Source organism: Coloeus monedula, assembly GCF_965178545.1.
Source record: "Coloeus monedula genome assembly, chromosome: 10".
NCBI lineage: Eukaryota > Metazoa > Chordata > Aves > Passeriformes > Corvidae > Coloeus > Coloeus monedula.
Window position 1 is genome coordinate 987,768 of NC_138790.1, and position 18,400 is coordinate 1,006,167.

Here is an 18,400-nt window from a genome sequence, read left to right on the forward strand (position 1 = left end):
GGTGAGGGGAAAGCTGAAGTTCTTTTCTGCTCTGCAGCATCTGGATGCCTTACTGAAGCAGATTAAGTTTGTTGTGGAAAAGCATGTGGAATCAGATGTTCTGGAAGCCTGCAGCAAAACCTACAGCATCCTCTGCAGTGAGGAATACACCATCCAGAACAGAGTTGACATAGCCCACAGCCAGCTTATTGATGAATTTGTGGATCGATTCAACCATTCTGTGGAGGATCTACTGCAGGAGGTTTGTTTTCTTAAAACTGTTGAAATTAACTGTCTGAAATATGCTGGGATAGACTACAGAAAAACATTCTTAGCAAGCTGTGAAATTATCCATCTGAAGATGTAGAGCAGCAGCAGCTATTTCATAATTATTTGGAGCCACTTCTCCCTGTGGAAAGTCCCTTACAGTAGCCATTAAGCCTTCAAATCATTGATGGTGTAAAACAAGACTATGGGACAATCCTGCTTCTGAAAATTTAGTTGAGTATTAAAACAGTCCACATAAGAAATTAAGTGGATGAATGGGTGAAAGATGATGAAAAGTGCAGAGGAAATTGCATTTACATTAATGCTTGTAGTGATTCCAGTAGTCCCAAATGGATATGCAGGCAGCAAAATCAAGGTTGGATTATGTTTTGAATGGAAGAGAGGATTTAACAAAATATGTATAATGGCATATTAAAAGAGCCCTGGGAAGAGTAAAAGACAGAAGTCTGAAACCTGGAAGTACCTGGGATTTAGTTGTAAGAATTTATCCTTCAAAATGCATAAGACAGAATGCATTAAATAAGAATAGAAACCGTACTCATTTTTTACTCCTTTGCAGCAATTTAACTTTGTGTAGCACTGCTTAATTTGTTGTAATTTTCGTGCCTTTTAAACATAACATGAGAGCTGCACAGATCTTTTTCTTTGCTTGTAGTCATGCACTGCACTGTGGCAGATACATTTAATTTTTGATGTACATTTAGAGAAAGTTAAGCTAAGTCCCTGATTTAGAATGGCATGTGAAAGGAAATCTGCCTTTTTTTCCTATTTTTATGTAGCATGCCACATACAGGCACACTGTAGATGTGCCTTGTCACGCTGCAGAGTGAATTAAAATGTTTGTATAGCTGCAGAAATGTGCACACAACCCAGAGATGGGGCACCACTGTGCATTCTTTCATAAAATAGACAGAGCTTGCTGTCTACCTGGCTGCCATTTTTGGTGTATTTCCTCATAAGTTTCTGATCAGAACCTGGAAAGACAGTCCAGAGTTTGTGCTCCATCTCTGCCCACCTGTGTGTGCCAAGGGAATCCTTCCAGCTAATGCCACATTACACTTTAGCCTGGGTTTCTGAAGTTCCTCTCCTCTGGCCAATAGGACCAAAACCTGACCTGTGCAGCAAAAAGGGCTGAGGCTGGGCTGCCACACAAGGGTCCAGCTTCAGAACCACCCAAGTTGTGCACACCCCATGGATACCCAGCAGCTGAGCACTGGAAATAGTGGCCTTTTAGAGGCCTGGCCCCTCCTGGCCCTGCTCCAAAGGTCCCTCTGGCCTCAACCTTTACCCAAGGGGAGACAGAGGAGAGCCCTGAGGTGATGGGATTTATAAATGCCTTCCCAAGAGTCTTCTCAGGACAAATGGACTAGGAGAGAAGAATGTTTTTCCTGCAATTTTCCTTAATTTTGTTTTTTCTTTAGAACTGCTCTATGGCTGCTGCTGAATCAGGGAGCCAGTACCTGCTTATTCCCACCCCTTTGCCCTTCCCCTCTCTTTGCCAGTGGCCTCCCTTTGTGCTCCAGTGCAGAAAGCCCTAAAGGATGCCCTGGGGCTCCTGAGGGACCCCGGGCTGCTCTGAGGGGTCCCCTTCCTTCACACCACAAGGCCAGCGAGGCCTCATGATCCTGGGGGTGTTCACTGCCAGGAGAGCAGGGGAGAGGCTTTCAGAGAAACACTCTGTCTGAAAGGCATCTGAGAAATGAATTAAGAGCCTTAGATCTCTAAGGAAAAGCAAGTGCATAGGTCAGACATGGGACACAGAGATCTGGAGACAGAACCAAGACAAAAGTAGAAGACAAGAAAGAGAACAGCAGTAGCAAGGATTTAAAATTATGGCCTTTGTGATACTCTTTTTTAAGTGATACTTGTTTGCATAATTAATTTTATTAAGTCTATTTCATCATTTTAAAGACATTTTAAATTTAAAAATTTGCATGCTGGTACCCAAGCAAATATCCCACTGCTTTTTGGCTTCTCACTGGGCTGATAATGGGAGAAACATTGATTGACAATTGCATCTGAAGGCAGGAAGATGTCTTTAATTGTTAGGCTTTTAGATGGAAAAGAAATTACCAAAATGAAATGGAGAAGAAGAATTGTTGCAAGTGGGTTTCTTATTTTAGAAAATTGCTGGGAAACGTAGGGTTGGAAATACCTTCTTTTCAATTGATTCCCTAAGGGAAATTGCTGTTTAGTTTGCAGAAAATACTAAAATTGTGTTGTAGCATGTTCATCAGCTGATGATTAAAGCTGATGGTTCAGTCCTTTTTGTAAAATAAGGTAGAACTCAGATTTTGGTCTTGGGAATGATTTCTCCTGCTAGAGGATGCTGGTTTGGATATTAACACAGTGATAATGCTGAATATTGTCAGATGATCTTGCTTATTTTTTAGTGCTGTGCAGTGGTTACTTAAATGTTACGGAACCTACATAAAAGTCACTGGAAGATTTGGAGACAGTTTTGATAGCAGTGTAAGCCCCTAAGAGGCTGCTCCTGCCTGTGCAGGAAGGTACTGGGCTGAACTGCTGGGCTCTCCTCATGGATTGCCTTTCCTTTGCAGGGAGAAGAAGCTGATGATGATGACATATACAACGTGCTCTCCACACTGAAGAGGCTGACCTCTTTTCACAAGTAGGCAATGTTTTCCCTCACAAATTTGTGATGTTAATTTTATCCTTTCAGCAAGTATCAGCAGTGTCAGGTGTGGGGAAATGAGAAAACACATGGCCTGAAATCTGGAGATGGAGGAATGAGTGGTGGTGTTTGTCAGTAGAACTGTTTGGGTTGAGCTGGGTCCTTGCTCAGTTCGTGCCATGACCTTTGCAGATGGGATTTGCAAGCAGAACCCCCTCCCTTGCACCCAATGCTCTTACACCCATGAGTAAGTTACTACAGGTCCTGTTCCCCTGTGTGGCACAGTCAGGGCACAAGGGACACTTCTGTGCCACAAACCTGTGCTTTGGACCTCTGCTTAGGAGAGTCTGCAAGAAGCTGTTTCTCAATGCCTTTGAGCTACTTCTCCCCAGAATTATAGAAATAATTAGGAGTAGCAATAATAATAATTAATAGTTTATGGTGAGAGCCTGGAAGATGCATTTTCTTCCTGCAGTTGAATTGTTGGCCAGGTTTCCCTGTGTGGTTTGCACAGAATCTCCTCACCAGACACAAACCAGCTTTTCAGGTTCCTGCTGCTCTCAGACCTACAGGCACACTCAGCACGTGCAGAGCAACCTGGAGAGCTTCACTGGAGCTGTCAATTCTGGAGCACAGCACAAAGGCCTGATCTTCTCTCTATGAACTGCAGGAAGCATTTGCTCCTGGTCTGCATGAGAGAAAGCTTCATGTGCAGGTGGCTGAGCCACAAATAATTTCTTCCTTATCACAATGTGGGAGAGGACCTTCCTCCTGCCAGCTCTTCTATACAACTGGGTTTTTTTACAGCTTTGTGATTTCATTTCTCTCTCTGTGCTCAGACTTCACTTATCCCAAATCCTGCACTGGATCACTGTCTGAAATGGTTCTGCAATCTCTACTCTTCGTTGCCATTCAAGGAGAGTCCCAGATCATTAAATCATTACTAATTTCCATAGTGCAGCAGGCTGACACGTGCAAATTAAGTTTGCAGTCTCCCTGGTAACACACTGGAGCCACTTCTGCCTTTCCTGAGGGGACTTGGGCAAAGCTCTACTTCACCTCCAGGAGAGAAGCACAAATCTTAAGGCTTTTCTGAGAGGCTCCCATATACATTTTTTCCTTCAGGGTTCCAGGCCTCTAGAGTTAATTCAGACCATAACGAAGCCTTGTAGAGTAACACACAAGTCGGGGGTCGGGGACATCTACTTTCACCTTCAGAAAAACAGGAAGGAGCAAAGGATCAGAGCTGAAAAGCTGCAAAACAGCTAATGTATCATTTCTCAGCTGATTGGTTATTTATGACTGTAGTTCAGTAGGAATTTCTAATATCTGCTTGCATGTAAAGAAGTAATGAGATCTTCATTACTGTCTTGAACATTACATGTGATGTGGTCTCTGTGGTAGGAAACAACTACACCAGGTGAGCCAGAATTTCTGCTGAACCTTTAGTTATGAGACAGGATTTTCAATTCAAAATGCACGTGGAGTGTTCTGTCTCAAAGCACAGTGGCTGTGGTCTGACTTTGTCATTGTCTGTTGTCACCTGGGAGTCAAAAGAAACTAAATCAGGACATTTCCTTAACAGGCACTGATAAAATGGTTGCTGGGGCCTTGGGAAGAAACAAGTCCCTGCCTTCTTCCAGTGAGAGAAACTCCAAATGTACCTTATCCATGCTTTTCTTCCCTTGGTGCTTGCTGCTGCTTCATACATTGAGAAAAAGCAAGGTGGAAAATACAGGGTGTAAGGGATTATGAGAAAAGCCTTCCAGACCAAAAGGCTTCTATACTGGGATTTCCCAAGCCTGAGCTAATCCTCTTTCTGAGAGGGCCATGACAGCAGAGGGCTCACAGCACACTTTTTGATTCATCAAAACAGGGATATCAGTGTATCAATACAAATTAAATTCATCATTACAAAGTTTCCTTCCACATTTTCAGAATACAATAATACATTTTCTTGAGATCTGAGTGGAACTCCTCAAGTATCCACTTGGGGTATTTTTTGCCAGAATCTCACAGATACTCATAGCATTTAAGTACATGGAGGTGATTTTTTCTGTATTGACTCCATTGTAATTCAATTTAACTTTCACACATGACACATCAGTGCTGTAGCAGTTTGTATGCTGCAAAATCTCAGCATCTTTTATTTACTTCCTTCAGTAAATCCAATGCAAGACACATCCCAAGCATCCCCTCCATTCCCTTGGGTGTGCCTGCTGCTTCTGCCTTGCATGGAGGACATTGTTTCCCGTTTAGAAACCAGGAGCATTGGAATCACTGTCCACTAGTCCTCAGATATGATACAACATTTGCTTCCTTCCCACCTCCACACTGACTCCACAAACCCACAGGGACTATCATAACTCTCAGATAAAACCAGTGCATATCAGGGTCAGTGTGATCAGTCAGGACACTTCCCAGACAGGAAATTCATGGTCACATCATCACATCATCTCTTCCTCTTAGAGAAACTCTTTGCTTAACATTTTTTCCAGTGCATCACTCAGACTGAGTTACTCAGAAGTTTGTTACATCCAGAAGAAGTAGAAATGATGATAAATGAAACCTCATTAGAGAAATTAGACTGTACCAGTAGCACAGCTACTGATATCAGTTAGACTGTATCAGAAGGCACAGCTTCCCTCTCTTTGTGCCTCTTGAAGAAGTGAAGCAGTTTGGTGGGTGGAAAGGTCACCTCTTGGAAAAGAAACTTTTCTAAGCTGCTTTTTGCCACACTTTTGAGAAACACTGTGAAACTGGTACCTTTACCTCACCTGCCTCTTGTCTGGCAGAAATGTGCCCCAGCAGACAGGACTGCCCATAAGGATTAAAAGAAACCTTGGATGAAATATTGGGGCTTATTTTCTATAATCCATGAAGAATCTGACATGGAAGGAACTAAGGGGAAATTCTGTGTTGTGTGAATTTTCTTCCTGGGAGCATCTCTGTCAATCTGAACCTCTGTGGAGAATTGTGTGGTGCTCAAGGTACCTTTATAACTACGGTTTTGGTGGCTAAGTAGCTCAAAAGAGATTAAGAGGTACCAGAATATGCCTAACTGTAATGTGGAGGCTCTGCTTTAAGGAATTTTCTATTGAAAAGCTGTGTGTAACTTGTACAGAGTTAGAATTGAGCCCTTCCTGAGCTCAGCTGTAAGGCCAGGCTGAGGGCAGGGAGCTGAGTGTCCCCAGCTGTGGGGGCATGGCCCCTGTGCTGGCTGCCTGATGGGGAATTTCTGATCTGAAAAGGCAGGAATGAGACAGTTTTTCCTTTCATATTCTCTGTAGGATAATCTGTGCTGATATCTGCCTCTGCACACCAAGGAGACTTTACTGCTTTAATTACAGTGCTGTAATTAAGGAGGTACCACTCTGCCTTGCTGGCAACCTTGTGGCTTATGGAAGCAGCATCTCTATGCTTAATATCACCAGTCAGGGGCAGCTCTCTGGCAGCCTCTAATTTATCTATGAAACATTTTATTTTAGTACTTCAAAGACCATCTAAGTCTGTGAAATACTTTTACACTTTTTACATTTTTAGTTGCAATTTTTTTTTTTAAGTTTTCCTATTCTTCTGTTTGTGGATCTGAACTGGAAGTCAAGGTGCACCTTGGCTTTAATGGCACAGCCCTGGAGTGCTCAGTGCACTCTGATGGTTATGTTTTCTGTGAAGCTCTTACTAGTGACATTTTCCAGGGCTAACACACTCCACATGGGAGGTGTTTCATGGCAGGCCTTCCAACAGGACCTGGGCATTCCCAGTCCTGAGTTCAGCCTCTGTCCCTTTTGGAACTGGAGAGTTATTCCTTCTGGCTGAGCAGGGCAGTTAATGATTTAACCCAGGGCAGGCACAGCAGGTGGGAGGAGTGAGCTTGGCTGGGTGATCCAGGGGCTGGGGTGAGTCAGATGCAAGAGGTTGCTGCATCCAATTGAGACTCCCAATTCAGTCTCAGTATCCCTTCTTCCAGGTGAGTATTTTAATCAGCAAGTTTCTGATTATTCTGAGCTGGCTTGCTCTTTTATAGACATATTATAAACTGTTTCAAATTATCTCAGTTTATTTCCACAGCAGAAAAATGTTTTAAACTTAAATTTGCTTGCTGAGAGAGTTTTTTTGTCTTTCAGGCAGCCTGATGTTTTTCAGTTTCTTCTGTATTTCTCATTTCTCTATTAAAAAGCCTTTTCATGAGCTGTTGAGGTCTGTAAGGCTGTAGAGTATTTGTTCCTAATGTCATTTTTATTCCTCTCACTGGTGAAATCAGGTTGGTGCAACTGAAATGTGGAACAGTGAGTGGAGTGGCAGCCACCATCTCTATCTCATGTCCATGTGTTATCATATTATCTCACTTCAGATATTCAGGATATTTAATATCTAGTGGTAATGTGTATTATTTTTCAAATACAGTAGAAAATTACACAGTTTTATTTTGCTTAAAGCCATTTTTATTCAGTAGATATTGCTAGAGTTTGGCTGTAGTTTCTGCTGCAATGCCAGGGAATGGTTTTCTGGAGTTCTGTCAATGTTTCCAAAAGAGGAAAGTTAACTTCGAGAGAGAAGGAGCTGCCACACTTAAGTAGCCTTTATAGGTGTATGGCATGGAGAGAGTTTATCTTCTCCCTACCAAAATCCCATGTGGTAAAACATTTTTCCTGGGTTATCAGAAAGCCTCATTTTAGCATGGAGTGAGCTGCTGTGCAGCTGCTCAGTCATCTGTACAAACCACCAAAGCTCTCTGGGCTGGGGGTTCTGAGGAACACAGCTAATCCCTCTTTATTTCCTCTCGTTCCAGTGCTCATGATCTCACCAAATGGGATCTGTTCAGTAACTGCTACAGATTGCTGAGAACTGGAATTGAACATGGAGCTATGCCAGAACAGGTACCCTTAACAACAGCTGCACTGCATCCCTGGGGTGTCCGAGGTTCTAAAGAGTCTGATTGTCCAGAAGTTCCAAAGTTCAGAGCCCTTCAGTGATGTAGGAAAAACAGAGTTTGGAATGAAATTTACAGTGGAGTCAAGGGCTGTGTAGGAGGTGGAAAACCTTGGATTCTGTGGTTTTTGAGCTCCTTCCCTCACCTTTGTCATCTCTGAAGTTGGGAATAGCTAATGTTCCTGGCTCTGAAAAGCAGTGCATCAATCCTCGTGTTTACACTGAACCCAACATTGCAAGCCTTGGCTGCAATTAGAATCATCACAAATGATGGTTGTGCATTGAAGGTAAGATGGAAGCTTATGAAAACCAGGAAATTAGAACATCCTAGTGGAGTTCTTTTAGTGATCACGTCTTGGACTTTGTTCCCTCAGAGTTCAGTTTCTGTTTCTTACGGATGAGCACAGGAACCATCTCATATTCTCCCATGATTCCTTTTAAACTGCAGAATTCCTACTTCAGCTTTTAAGCACATTTTAGGTTTTGATTTGGCTTCAGTTAGAAGCCAGTTGTTAATTCTAACTCAGCTTTATTTAGAAAAAAGAAATTCTCATTCAATTCTGAATAAGAATTTTGTAGAAAGGGCCCTAAGAGGAGGCATTGCCACACAGTGTGTGAAAGTCCTGGCTTTGAGCTCTGGGATCTTCTGCTCTCTCTGCAGTTGCTGCTTCATGCTGGAGTTGTGCTGCCTGGAGGAACAGGGCAGATAAAACCTGTCCATGCAGCTGCCAACCATCCTCAGTTTCTGGGTCTGACAGTGTGGGGGTCTCCAAATGCCTCTGTAAGATCTTTGGGGAAAGGTCCTGAAATCAGTATTTCTTCCTGCAGGCCACCCTGAGGAGTTTGGCAGTTGTAGCACCCAGTGTGGGTTTGAACTGTTCACTAGGCACCATGGATGCTTTTCTGGGCACCCTGGATATGACTCCGGTCTTCTCCATGGGACAAGCTGTATTTTCTCCCCTTTTTTAGCAATTGGGCTACATGTTCATTTGGCAGTGGAACAGATTTCCAGGCTGTTTAATAGTGAAGCCAGGTTTAGAGGTATTTAAACAGTGGCTTTTGACCTGAGAGATGTAGGTGCTGGGTTGTACTTCTGTCACACTCTTGCTGTACCCCAGTGCAGTTTTCTGGTGTTTCCCAGCACTTACACAGTATTCTTTCACCTCTAGTAGGCTGATTTCTTGTAACACCAAACCAACCAAGGAAGAACATGATACCCTTGAAAACAAAAAGTGCTACCTAAGAGCTGCTCCTGTCTTTTCACCACAAAATGCATGACAGAGTTTCCATACACTTCCTGCTGTGCCTGCTGCTTGCAGCGTGCTGGGATTCTGTGTGTTCTTGTGTTACAGATCGTTGTCCAGGCACTGCAGTGTTCCCACTACTCTATTCTCTGGCAGCTGGTGAAAATCACTGAGGGCTCCCCTTCCAAAGTAAGTGGCCATTTGATCATACAGATTTTACTGACAGAACACAACTTGCCTAAAAAAGGTGTTACACCTGGTTTCTTTGTAACTTCCACTCTTGCCATCATTTGTTGTCATTTATAAAACATAAAATGTTGATGTTCGGATTTGTTCCCTATTTCAGGATCTGTTTAACACCATGTGTATGTCTAAGCAATGCAAATAGTCTTTATCAGGATTTTATAGCAGCTGGTTATTATATTTTTATTGCTGAGGATAATTAATGCACTTTATTGTGAGTACTGCAGTTTGCACGGCTGATAAGGAATGTTGACATGAACAGTTGTGAGCAATACTGTTGATCTGCAGACCACAGATAGCTTAATCTTTATGTGTAGCTACCTTGCTTATCCTCTAATTACACCTTTCATGTTGCAATGGAAATGGCAGGGCACTGGCAGTAATGATTGCTAATAAAAAGCAAATGCACACAAAGTATAATGCAGTCAGGACCAGGTGACATGTGGCTTTTCCAGAACCTTTCCTTAGCCATTTTCTCAGTCAGAGGCCAACATCCTGTTTTTTCAGAGCTTTTTCAAAAGTAACACATCAAATTAAAATGGTATGAAAACTGAAGTAATAATTTTACTTCCCCATCAGCATCAAAAAGAAAAAGATGTTGTACTGCAGTGCTACTCAAATAAGCATTTTATGCATAGAAAAGTGATAAAAATACAAAGTAAGTTCTCTGAGTTGTTTTGAATACTGACATTAACATTTAAAAATAGCTACTAGAAACAAAGGAATAATCGTTATTCTTTATTCTGGCTTTTGTTCCCATTTCCCCCTCTCAGCCTCTTTCTCATTAGCATGCTGGTAGTGTACAATACTGCATCTTGGAACTCAGAAAACTGAATCCATCCCGTTTGTTTTAAATGAATGCAGAATCTGATCACAGGAAAGCATCTCAAGTCCTCTGCTGGCAGCACTGTTCTCCTCAGGGAGGAGTGGCCCTGTGACAGGAGAGGCTGAGTTCCTGGAAGGAGGTGCAGGAGGCACCTCAGAGCACAGACTGAGGGTGCTGCTTGCGCCGATCTCCCCCCAGCGCTGCCCTGCGAGGAGAGCCGGGCTGCTGGGGCCGGTGGAACCTGCTGCTCAGAGCACCTGGGCACTGTCTGCAACCCCTTTAATTCAGTTTTCCCACCTGCTCTGGGCTGCTGGGCGTTGCTGGGGTTCTCACCTGCTCCTGAGGACTCCAGCAGTGCTGTCCTGCTGCCTGCCCTGGGGGCAGATGCCCAGAGGAGCGTTGGGAAGATTCTCATCGCCCTTCACTGCATTTCTCCACTTTTTGGAACAAAATAGAGTAAGTTGCTGCAGTAGAGCTCAGGTGGTGCAGGGATAGCTGTCAGCATTGCTGGGGAAAAGTTTGATGTTTTCTTGTGTCTCAGTTACAGCAAAAGAAATGTATTTAACCATAACCTCCAGCTGGGGATTAACATACAGCCTCTCTCTGCATGGAGCATGGTACAAACTTTGCATTTTGGTGCCCAAGCATTCATGTGCCTGCTGTTACAACATGACCATGATGGCCTAGTTAAACTGAAAGAGAAAAAACCTTTATTTATTTCGGGCTGAGATTTTCTTGTGGACAAGCATAGTGCAACTGTATGGCTTTGCCTACTTTTTCAAAATAGGATGCCTTTGCATGAGATGTCTTTTTCTGAGGTGAATGCAGAATAGCTTTGATCTCTCCTGTATTTCTATCCTGTTGTGATTCATGTTAGACATAATGTAGTTCATAGCAGTGGAAAGGAAAAGAACTCTGAAGGGTCACTCCAGAATGGCCATGTCAAATACAAGCCTTGCCCCATGAAAATCATAATTACTGTCACATAGAGAACTCTTAGCAATTTGTTGTTTGGGGTTCCACCCCAGCCTCTACAAAATAATGAGTTTTGTGCATGCTTAGTTCCAGGGAAGCCCTGGCAGCAGCCTCAGCTGAAGGTAAAGAGACAACCACAGACCTGCTGTGGCTGGAGCACTTTGCTATCAAACTTTCCACTCTAGTTTGTTCACTGTGAAAATAGATCTAATCTGCAGTGTATCTAGCATTTCATCCATTGGGAAATCATTTTGCCCTTGGCTGGTTTCTAAGTCATTGTTTAGGCTTGGAAATGGGTAGACATTAAAAGGCATTGCTTGCAAGGCGTAGGTAGACAAAGGCATCAACACGGGCACCTCAGAATGAAAAATAGTGTATTTCATGGGTATTTTTTGGAAGTATTCAGGCTTTTACAGGAACATTTCTGGCACAGCAGTTTAACATGTAGGTCCTTGCAGGTTTCTAGGGCTACTTTGCTGTATCTATAATGATCTCAGGGGTGATAGATAGTGTGTAGGCTCAAGTGGCATCTTTAGTAGACCAATGGATATAGCTGTAAAACATAGGGAGGCTTTTGGACTCATAGGCCTTTCAGGTTTGAGATAAAAGCAGAAGATTACAAAGCAAAAGACAAGCTGAGAGCAATTGCTTGGTTTCTGTTTAGATACAAAGCAGGTAAACTCTCTGACTGGGAGGGAAAAGGTTGTTGGTACCTACAGAGGGGTGAGAGAGAGCACGGAAAGGAGAGGCAGTAAGAGAGTTAGGAGGAGGATTAGTGGGGAAGGAAGGAAGATAAAAGAAGGAAGTGGAGAGAAGAGAATTTATAATATGTCATAAAATTAATCTTAAGTCTTTGTTTTTCTGTATCCCATAGATTTATGAATTTTTGTTCCCAGGCTCGTGTTTCAAAGATGATTTTTTAGCTTCCCCTTGAACAACCAGGCTGAGAGATCAGAGATGGAGGAATTGATTAGTAAGAAATGTCCATCTGCTGCCAGCTGGGTCATTTATGTGACTTCATTCTGGCAGTAGTAGCTGCTCTGTTTCACATCGTTAGGTCCCATTTAGGCAGTCAATGCACTGGGTGAGGTTTATGAACACTTTGGAGTTGTAAGTATGGGAATAAAAGGTGGAAACAGGTACAAGTATCTTGGAAAGTCTCACATTTGTTATTTGGGTGTGCTCTGCATCCATCCAGGTGTACCTTTTATTGCAGGGAGTTTGCAGGTGGGATGGGGAATTCTGGTAAGATTTCCTTCAGAGTGAATTCTTTGGCTACAGTTCAGAATTGCTTGGTAATTCTTGTATCTTGTATTGATTCTGTGGTGGAGTCATACTTGACAACCAGAAGCATACACTGGGAACAGAGTCATTTTGGAATGAAGTTATTTTTTGTCTGGTGTTCAGATGGTTCTTCAAAAATACAGCCCTGTCCTGAGAGAAGTGCCCTTGTTTGGGAGCAGTCCTGGGCATGGTGCCCAAGGCAGGGCACATGAATTGCTGCACGAGGGATACCTCACATTACAGCTGTTGAGCATGTTCTGGATCATGGTTCCCTGCCTGAACCAGGTGTGTTGGGTTGGAGCTTCCATGTTTGTGGCAGAGAAAAGCTCAACCCTTGTGGTTTAAATCAAATTGGGATCAAGTCAGCTCACTGATTTATTAACAGCACATAATTGACCTAGAGCCAGTGCAGCACATCTCCAAGATAACTGTCAGCTCTACAGAATACAGGAGTGAATATTGGACACTTCTGTAATGTTAATGAGCACCTACAAATTCCAAACTGCCCTTCAGCTGGTCACAGGTTACTGAAGTCCCCTCCCTGAGACACAAAGAGCTCCTGTTTGTCCAGGCTGTTACCAGGAGGGTGCTCTGCAGGTTGTCCCTCACTGTGCAGTATCATTTGTTAACAGAGCTAAAGGGACTGATGTCAGCATAAAAATGTATCAAAGACATTTTAGCAGAAGGGTGATAATTAATGATTATTTGAATTGTTAAGGAAGTCCAAATTCTCTGCCCAATAACAAAGATTTCACCAGTTAAATACAACAGAGAGTTGGGGCAGAGTTATTTTAAAACACTTTTTTAAGCTAGCCTGTGGAGAAGAGGGTGTCCCGTGGAGTCACCTTGGTGTCTAAAATCTGAATTGATTACTGAAAGGAAGGTTGCAGCAGATAAGGATGAAACGTGTAAGCCTCGAAATATCCCCAGTCTGATGCTTTAACCTTTGGTCTCCCTCTGTCCACGTTCAGAGGAGGCTGAGGCCATGCAGGCTGTCGGTGCCAACTGCTGCTCTTTGGGGTAACCAGCACTGTACTGGGGGGAGATGGCTTATCCTCCATAGCCTGTGGGAGCAGCCTGTTGTAGCCTGGAGGAAAACTCTTCCTCAGGTGAAAAGGGGTTTGAGGGTGCTTCTAAAGGAAACTGGTAATTCCTCCCCTGGAGTTCTCCCATCTGTCAGTCTGGGGGAGCAAGTAGAGTCCTGAGGCAGGAGACTTGGGGATTAGAACATACACTTGTTTCCATCTGGATTCCTTCAGCCATGTCCCAGGTGCCCAGGACATTGTACTGTGCACTCTGTGTGTGTAGTGAGAAGGAAATATTTGCAGAAAAATAGGGTCCTAAAACTTAGAACAGTAAAAACAAAGCATTAATAGAGCAAACATTGAGAGGCAAGACAGAGGTCAGCCAGTTGTGAGTGAGCAGCAGCCAGAGCAGGCAAATGCAGGGCTATTAGAGTGTGATTAGTGGGCAGAGGACTTAGGAGAGGAGGGGATCTAAAAAGGGATTTAAAGAACAACGTGGTGACTTCATATTTATGTGGGCAAGATGACAGAAAGCACAAAAGGCTGAAGGGAAGAAAAGAGTCAAAAGGTGCAAAAGGTTGGACCATGTTCCACAGTCAGGTTAGAAGCTGAGGGCTCTTCAACACTGTGAAGTTGAAGTTAATACAGCAAATAATAAGTGCTTTAGAGAAAAAGCAGTGAGCACTTAGGGAGAAGAGGATGGGGTTTGGGAGGTGAACATAGCAAATGCACAGCGTTTTAAAATTACTTCAGTGGAAAAAAACAAGCTTTAATTTAAAGCTAGAAGTAGCTGTGGAATTGTACACATGGGTCTTTTGAGCCCTCTGGTTTCGGTTTGGGTGGTGGCACAGCCTCCAGTCCTTGCTCTCAGCAGCTTGTTCTTCTTCCTGCCATGGAGCAGTTAAATTGCAGAGTTGTGACCCTGTGGTTTTGTCTAACAGCCAACAGGATGGTAAAATGGTTTCATATCAGCTTTTCTGAGAGCCTGGGCTGTGCACCCCAGAATGCTCAAAGACTTGGAAATCTAATTCATTTTGTTGTTCCCATTTTCTCTGTTGAAAAAAATCCCCACTCTGCAGTAGTCTGGGGTTTTCTCCAAGCTCACAAGAGTTCCAGATGGCTCCGTTGCACTGTTCAGTTGGGCTTTCTCCTGCTGTCTGTAACTTTTCAACATGAATCTCTATCATGCTGTGCTGTCAGGAGAGAGGGTAATAAATACTGTGTACCTGTCTGTTAGTCACTTTGACAGAAAGAAAAATGGGAGACACACTCATTCCCTTTTTAACCTGTAGGTGGGTATTTTCACAGGTTTTAGTTTCTCCGTTGAATTCATGAACATCTAAAGGGAAGGTAATTGTGATAGAAAGCAGAAATCATGAAAGTGATTGTAATCCCAGTGTTTAAAGGAGTAAATCAGGTGATTGTGTAACAGTGAACTGATAAGCCTGGCATCAGTCCTAGGTAGAATCTTGGAGTGGGAGATAGAAAACACAGTTGGTACAAGGCTGAAGGGCCAAGAGCTAAGACTGGGAGAAACACATCAATTTGTTGTTGAGAAGATGGCAGTTTTGACTGAGAAGAAAACCAATTGGAACACCAGTGTCTGTAAGACATTAATACCACGTTGCATTTCAGGTGCATGCTTGGATTTTTCATATTCAATGGCTCAAAACTGATCCATATATTAAAGAAAATGTGTAGGTGAGCAAGGCTCACACAATGGAATCGTTTCTGATGCATTCCAGGAGAGATCTGCTCTCTGCTGAAAATGGGGTCATTTTTATCAGTCATCTGGGAAGGCACTGAAATTGGGGGTGATATAGATCAACTGGTGAACAAAATACAATTTAAAATTTTAAAAAAGAGGCATCTTAATGCTGCCAGATGGAAGGCTTATATCCAGGATAAAAGAGGGGTGATCAGTGGCAAGTTGTGGATTAGAACAGAGCAGAGCTGTGTTACAGATTCTGTAAAGGCACAGTGGCACCAGGAGCCATGGCTGCATCATCAGAGAAAAACTGCTCAGGAACAGGAAGGTGAGGAGTGCACAGACCTTCAGTGTCCATATCAGCAAATCCCACTCACTCCACTGGAAATGGGGAGAGGTTCAGGGCTTTGGGAGCACTCCGGGTGCTCGGGTACGCTGGCAGTCCTGCCTCGTGCTGTGAACCAGCACAGGGAGAACAGATGGAGCACAAAAAGGCTCTGCAGTAAACACAGGACAACGAGAGCTCGTGGCAGGAAGCATAGGAAAAGCTAAAACCAGAACTGAGACACATGGGCTGAACAGGCAGCATCAGTAAAACATTTCAGCAGGGAAAACACTGCATGTGCATTATGTAGGCTCTTCACAGTTGCTTGGAAGTTGTTCTGCAGGACGTTCTCTCTTCATGTGGAAGCTGATAGAGCTGTCCTGGGGGGAGGTCTGCAGAGCATGGGCCAGCCATCCTGCTGTGAATTCATCTCATTTCATTTAATTTGGGGTTCTGGTTTTCTTCTCAGTGATTGGTTCATCATCACCATAAAACCGAGGAACTGTTTGTGTGTGTGTTCTCTGTGAATAGCTTATTTCTTTCACAGCTGCTTGTTGAATGTATGAAATCATCACCATTTCTTTATTTTGCTTCCTCCTAGAAACCTCTTGTTAATTTTTATATATTTTCTTTTTTAATCTTTATTCCAGGAGGACTTGTTGGTATTGAGGAAAACTGTGAAATCCTTCCTGGCTGTCTGCCAGCAGTGTCTATCAAATGTCAACACTCCAGTCAAAGAACAGGTAAAGGAAATGTCTGTCATGCTCTTAGAAAAGTGTGAGTGTTAAATTGTAGTAAAACTCAAGACAACACTACATCAAACTTAAAGTAAAATCATCTGTGCTCCTGTCTAAATAAACCTGAACAAACAGCCCAGAAGAGCAGCTGTATTAACAGCACTTCCAAAGCACAGCTCATGGCAAATTAACTTGATTAACAGTAAGGAGGGATTACCTGGATGCTCAGGCTCATTTCCAGCCCTCATGACTTCAGGCATCCAACTCAGTCACCTCAAATGAAAGACTCTTCCTGTAGACACTGGATTAAAAGATGGAAATAGGCACTTTTGGAGAGTGAGACCTCAAATGGGCTGAATCCTTCTGGATTTTTTTCCATTGAATCAAAGGGTTTGTTGAAGTAATTTAGTCTGTCTCTTCAGGACACAACAGCTGGTTTGTTAGCTGAGGTTATGTGACTATACACTGATTTATGTCAATGACATTTTATTTGTCTACAAATGGCATTTCTATCAGACCCCCCCAGATTTTGCAAAGACTATAATTAGTAACTGGCTTGTGGTTTTTTGCCTGTGGTATTTAAAAGATAATACTTCTTAAAAGGCAGTTTTATTTCTTTGAAAGATAGCTCTGCTTGGCGTTTACTCTCTGTTCTGCAGTTTGCTAAATATAAACATTAAATGCTCAGAGATGTCAGTAGTTTATGCATTTCTAACAGACTTGTGTGCCATTGGCTTCCAGCAGATTTTACTTTAGTAATTGTTTTTTAATATTCAGAGTAGTTACTCCTGGCATATTGTTATTAATATTACATAATGTGAAAACACCTTCTAGCTTCTTGCAAAGGCCTCCCTTCCAGCTCGAGCTGGACCTGACATCCTTCCTGCCTCAGCAAGTGGCAAATGTTCCTTCCCATTCCTGCAGTGGGTTTGTTCTTGGGGTGTTTTGACATGGGTTTGTTCTCTTCTTACAGTGGCCACAATGGTTTTTGCATTGATAATTTAAACTTTCTTCAGAAGCTCCTTTGCAGTTCCCAGTTCTGGGAAGTTTTCAAGCCTCAGCCAGACAAACCCAGGCCCAACCAGGCCCAGAGAGAGCGAGTGTCCCAGGCAGAGTAGGCTGGACTGGAGACTCCAGGGAGCCCTTTCAGCTGACTCTTGTATGATTTGCTCTCATTTTCTTCCTTAAAAAGTGTATTTCTGTGTGTGCAGGACTGCTACTTCCTCCTTGTTCTACTGGATTTTTTTGAGAATTTTGTGCAGGTTGGATTGTCTCCCTACCATACTTGATCCTTACTCCAGACATTCTTTCCAGACAAAGTTGATGTCCATATCAAAGGAAGGAGAAATGTATTAAGTATTTCGAGAAACAGGACTGAAACATTTCAACTTTTCCATGAGTGTTTGAGGGAAATAAATAATCCTTTGACTGAGTCCACTGCTGCCTTTATATTGGACAGAACTCAGCATTGGCAGTGCATTACTCATCTGCTCCTTTTTGGAGGTCTGCATTAGGAAGAGCTTCAGTTCTATTGAGTATCAAGGGAGTTTAGAGCAGGTGAGATCATCACTGGAATGAATCACAGCCTTTTGGATCAAGGGGAGAAAAATCCCAGATAGCAACATTTGTTCCCGAGGTCTCAGCAGAACACAGTTTACAATGATTTGCATCTGTTCTTGCCTGAGTGTAGCTTATTCAGATTTTATAACATACCCCAAGAAATAAGGGAGCCACTGGGAAGTTCAGCACTTAGAGATTTTATTTTGGAAGTTTGTAAAGTTTTCAGAACCTGAGATAAAAATAGAGAAGCTATGATGAAAAAGGCCTCTGAAAGGTGCTGAATGTGATCAGATGCTGGCTGTGACACCCCAACAAAAGCACTTTGAAGGCAAAACAGTGTTATTGCCATGCAGGAATGAGCCCTTGGAAGAAAGGAAGGTAGTGACAACTGCCTTCTTTCCAGTCTCAGGTAATGAGGGTATGATAGTAATGAGCATAAGTAATGGACAGTTCTGCCCAGGTTGGCTTTTGTCTGGATTTGAAAGCTGTGCAGACAAACTTGGTTCTTTTTTTGCAAGAGTTGTTGATGAAATTCTGCAGGAATTTCCTTGCTGTGGCTTTTTGTCTGTATTTTTGGGGTCTGACAGGGACTCAGCTTGAATTTCCCCTCAGTATTGTTCATGTTTTCACTTGCTTGAT

General features: G+C 42.9%; 1 protein-coding gene across 1 annotated transcript in view; it reads left to right on the top strand.

The window, feature by feature from the left end:
- Positions 1-18,400, top strand: part of STAG1 (STAG1 cohesin complex component) — a 168,790-nt gene that overhangs the window by 131,870 nt on the left and 18,520 nt on the right. The window contains exons 19-23 of the mRNA XM_082288099.1: positions 38-241; positions 2,829-2,899; positions 7,695-7,782; positions 9,187-9,267; positions 16,115-16,207. Coding sequence (XP_082144225.1) covers positions 38-241; positions 2,829-2,899; positions 7,695-7,782; positions 9,187-9,267; positions 16,115-16,207 — 537 coding nt within the window. The remainder of the gene's footprint in view (positions 1-37; positions 242-2,828; positions 2,900-7,694; positions 7,783-9,186; positions 9,268-16,114; positions 16,208-18,400) is intronic.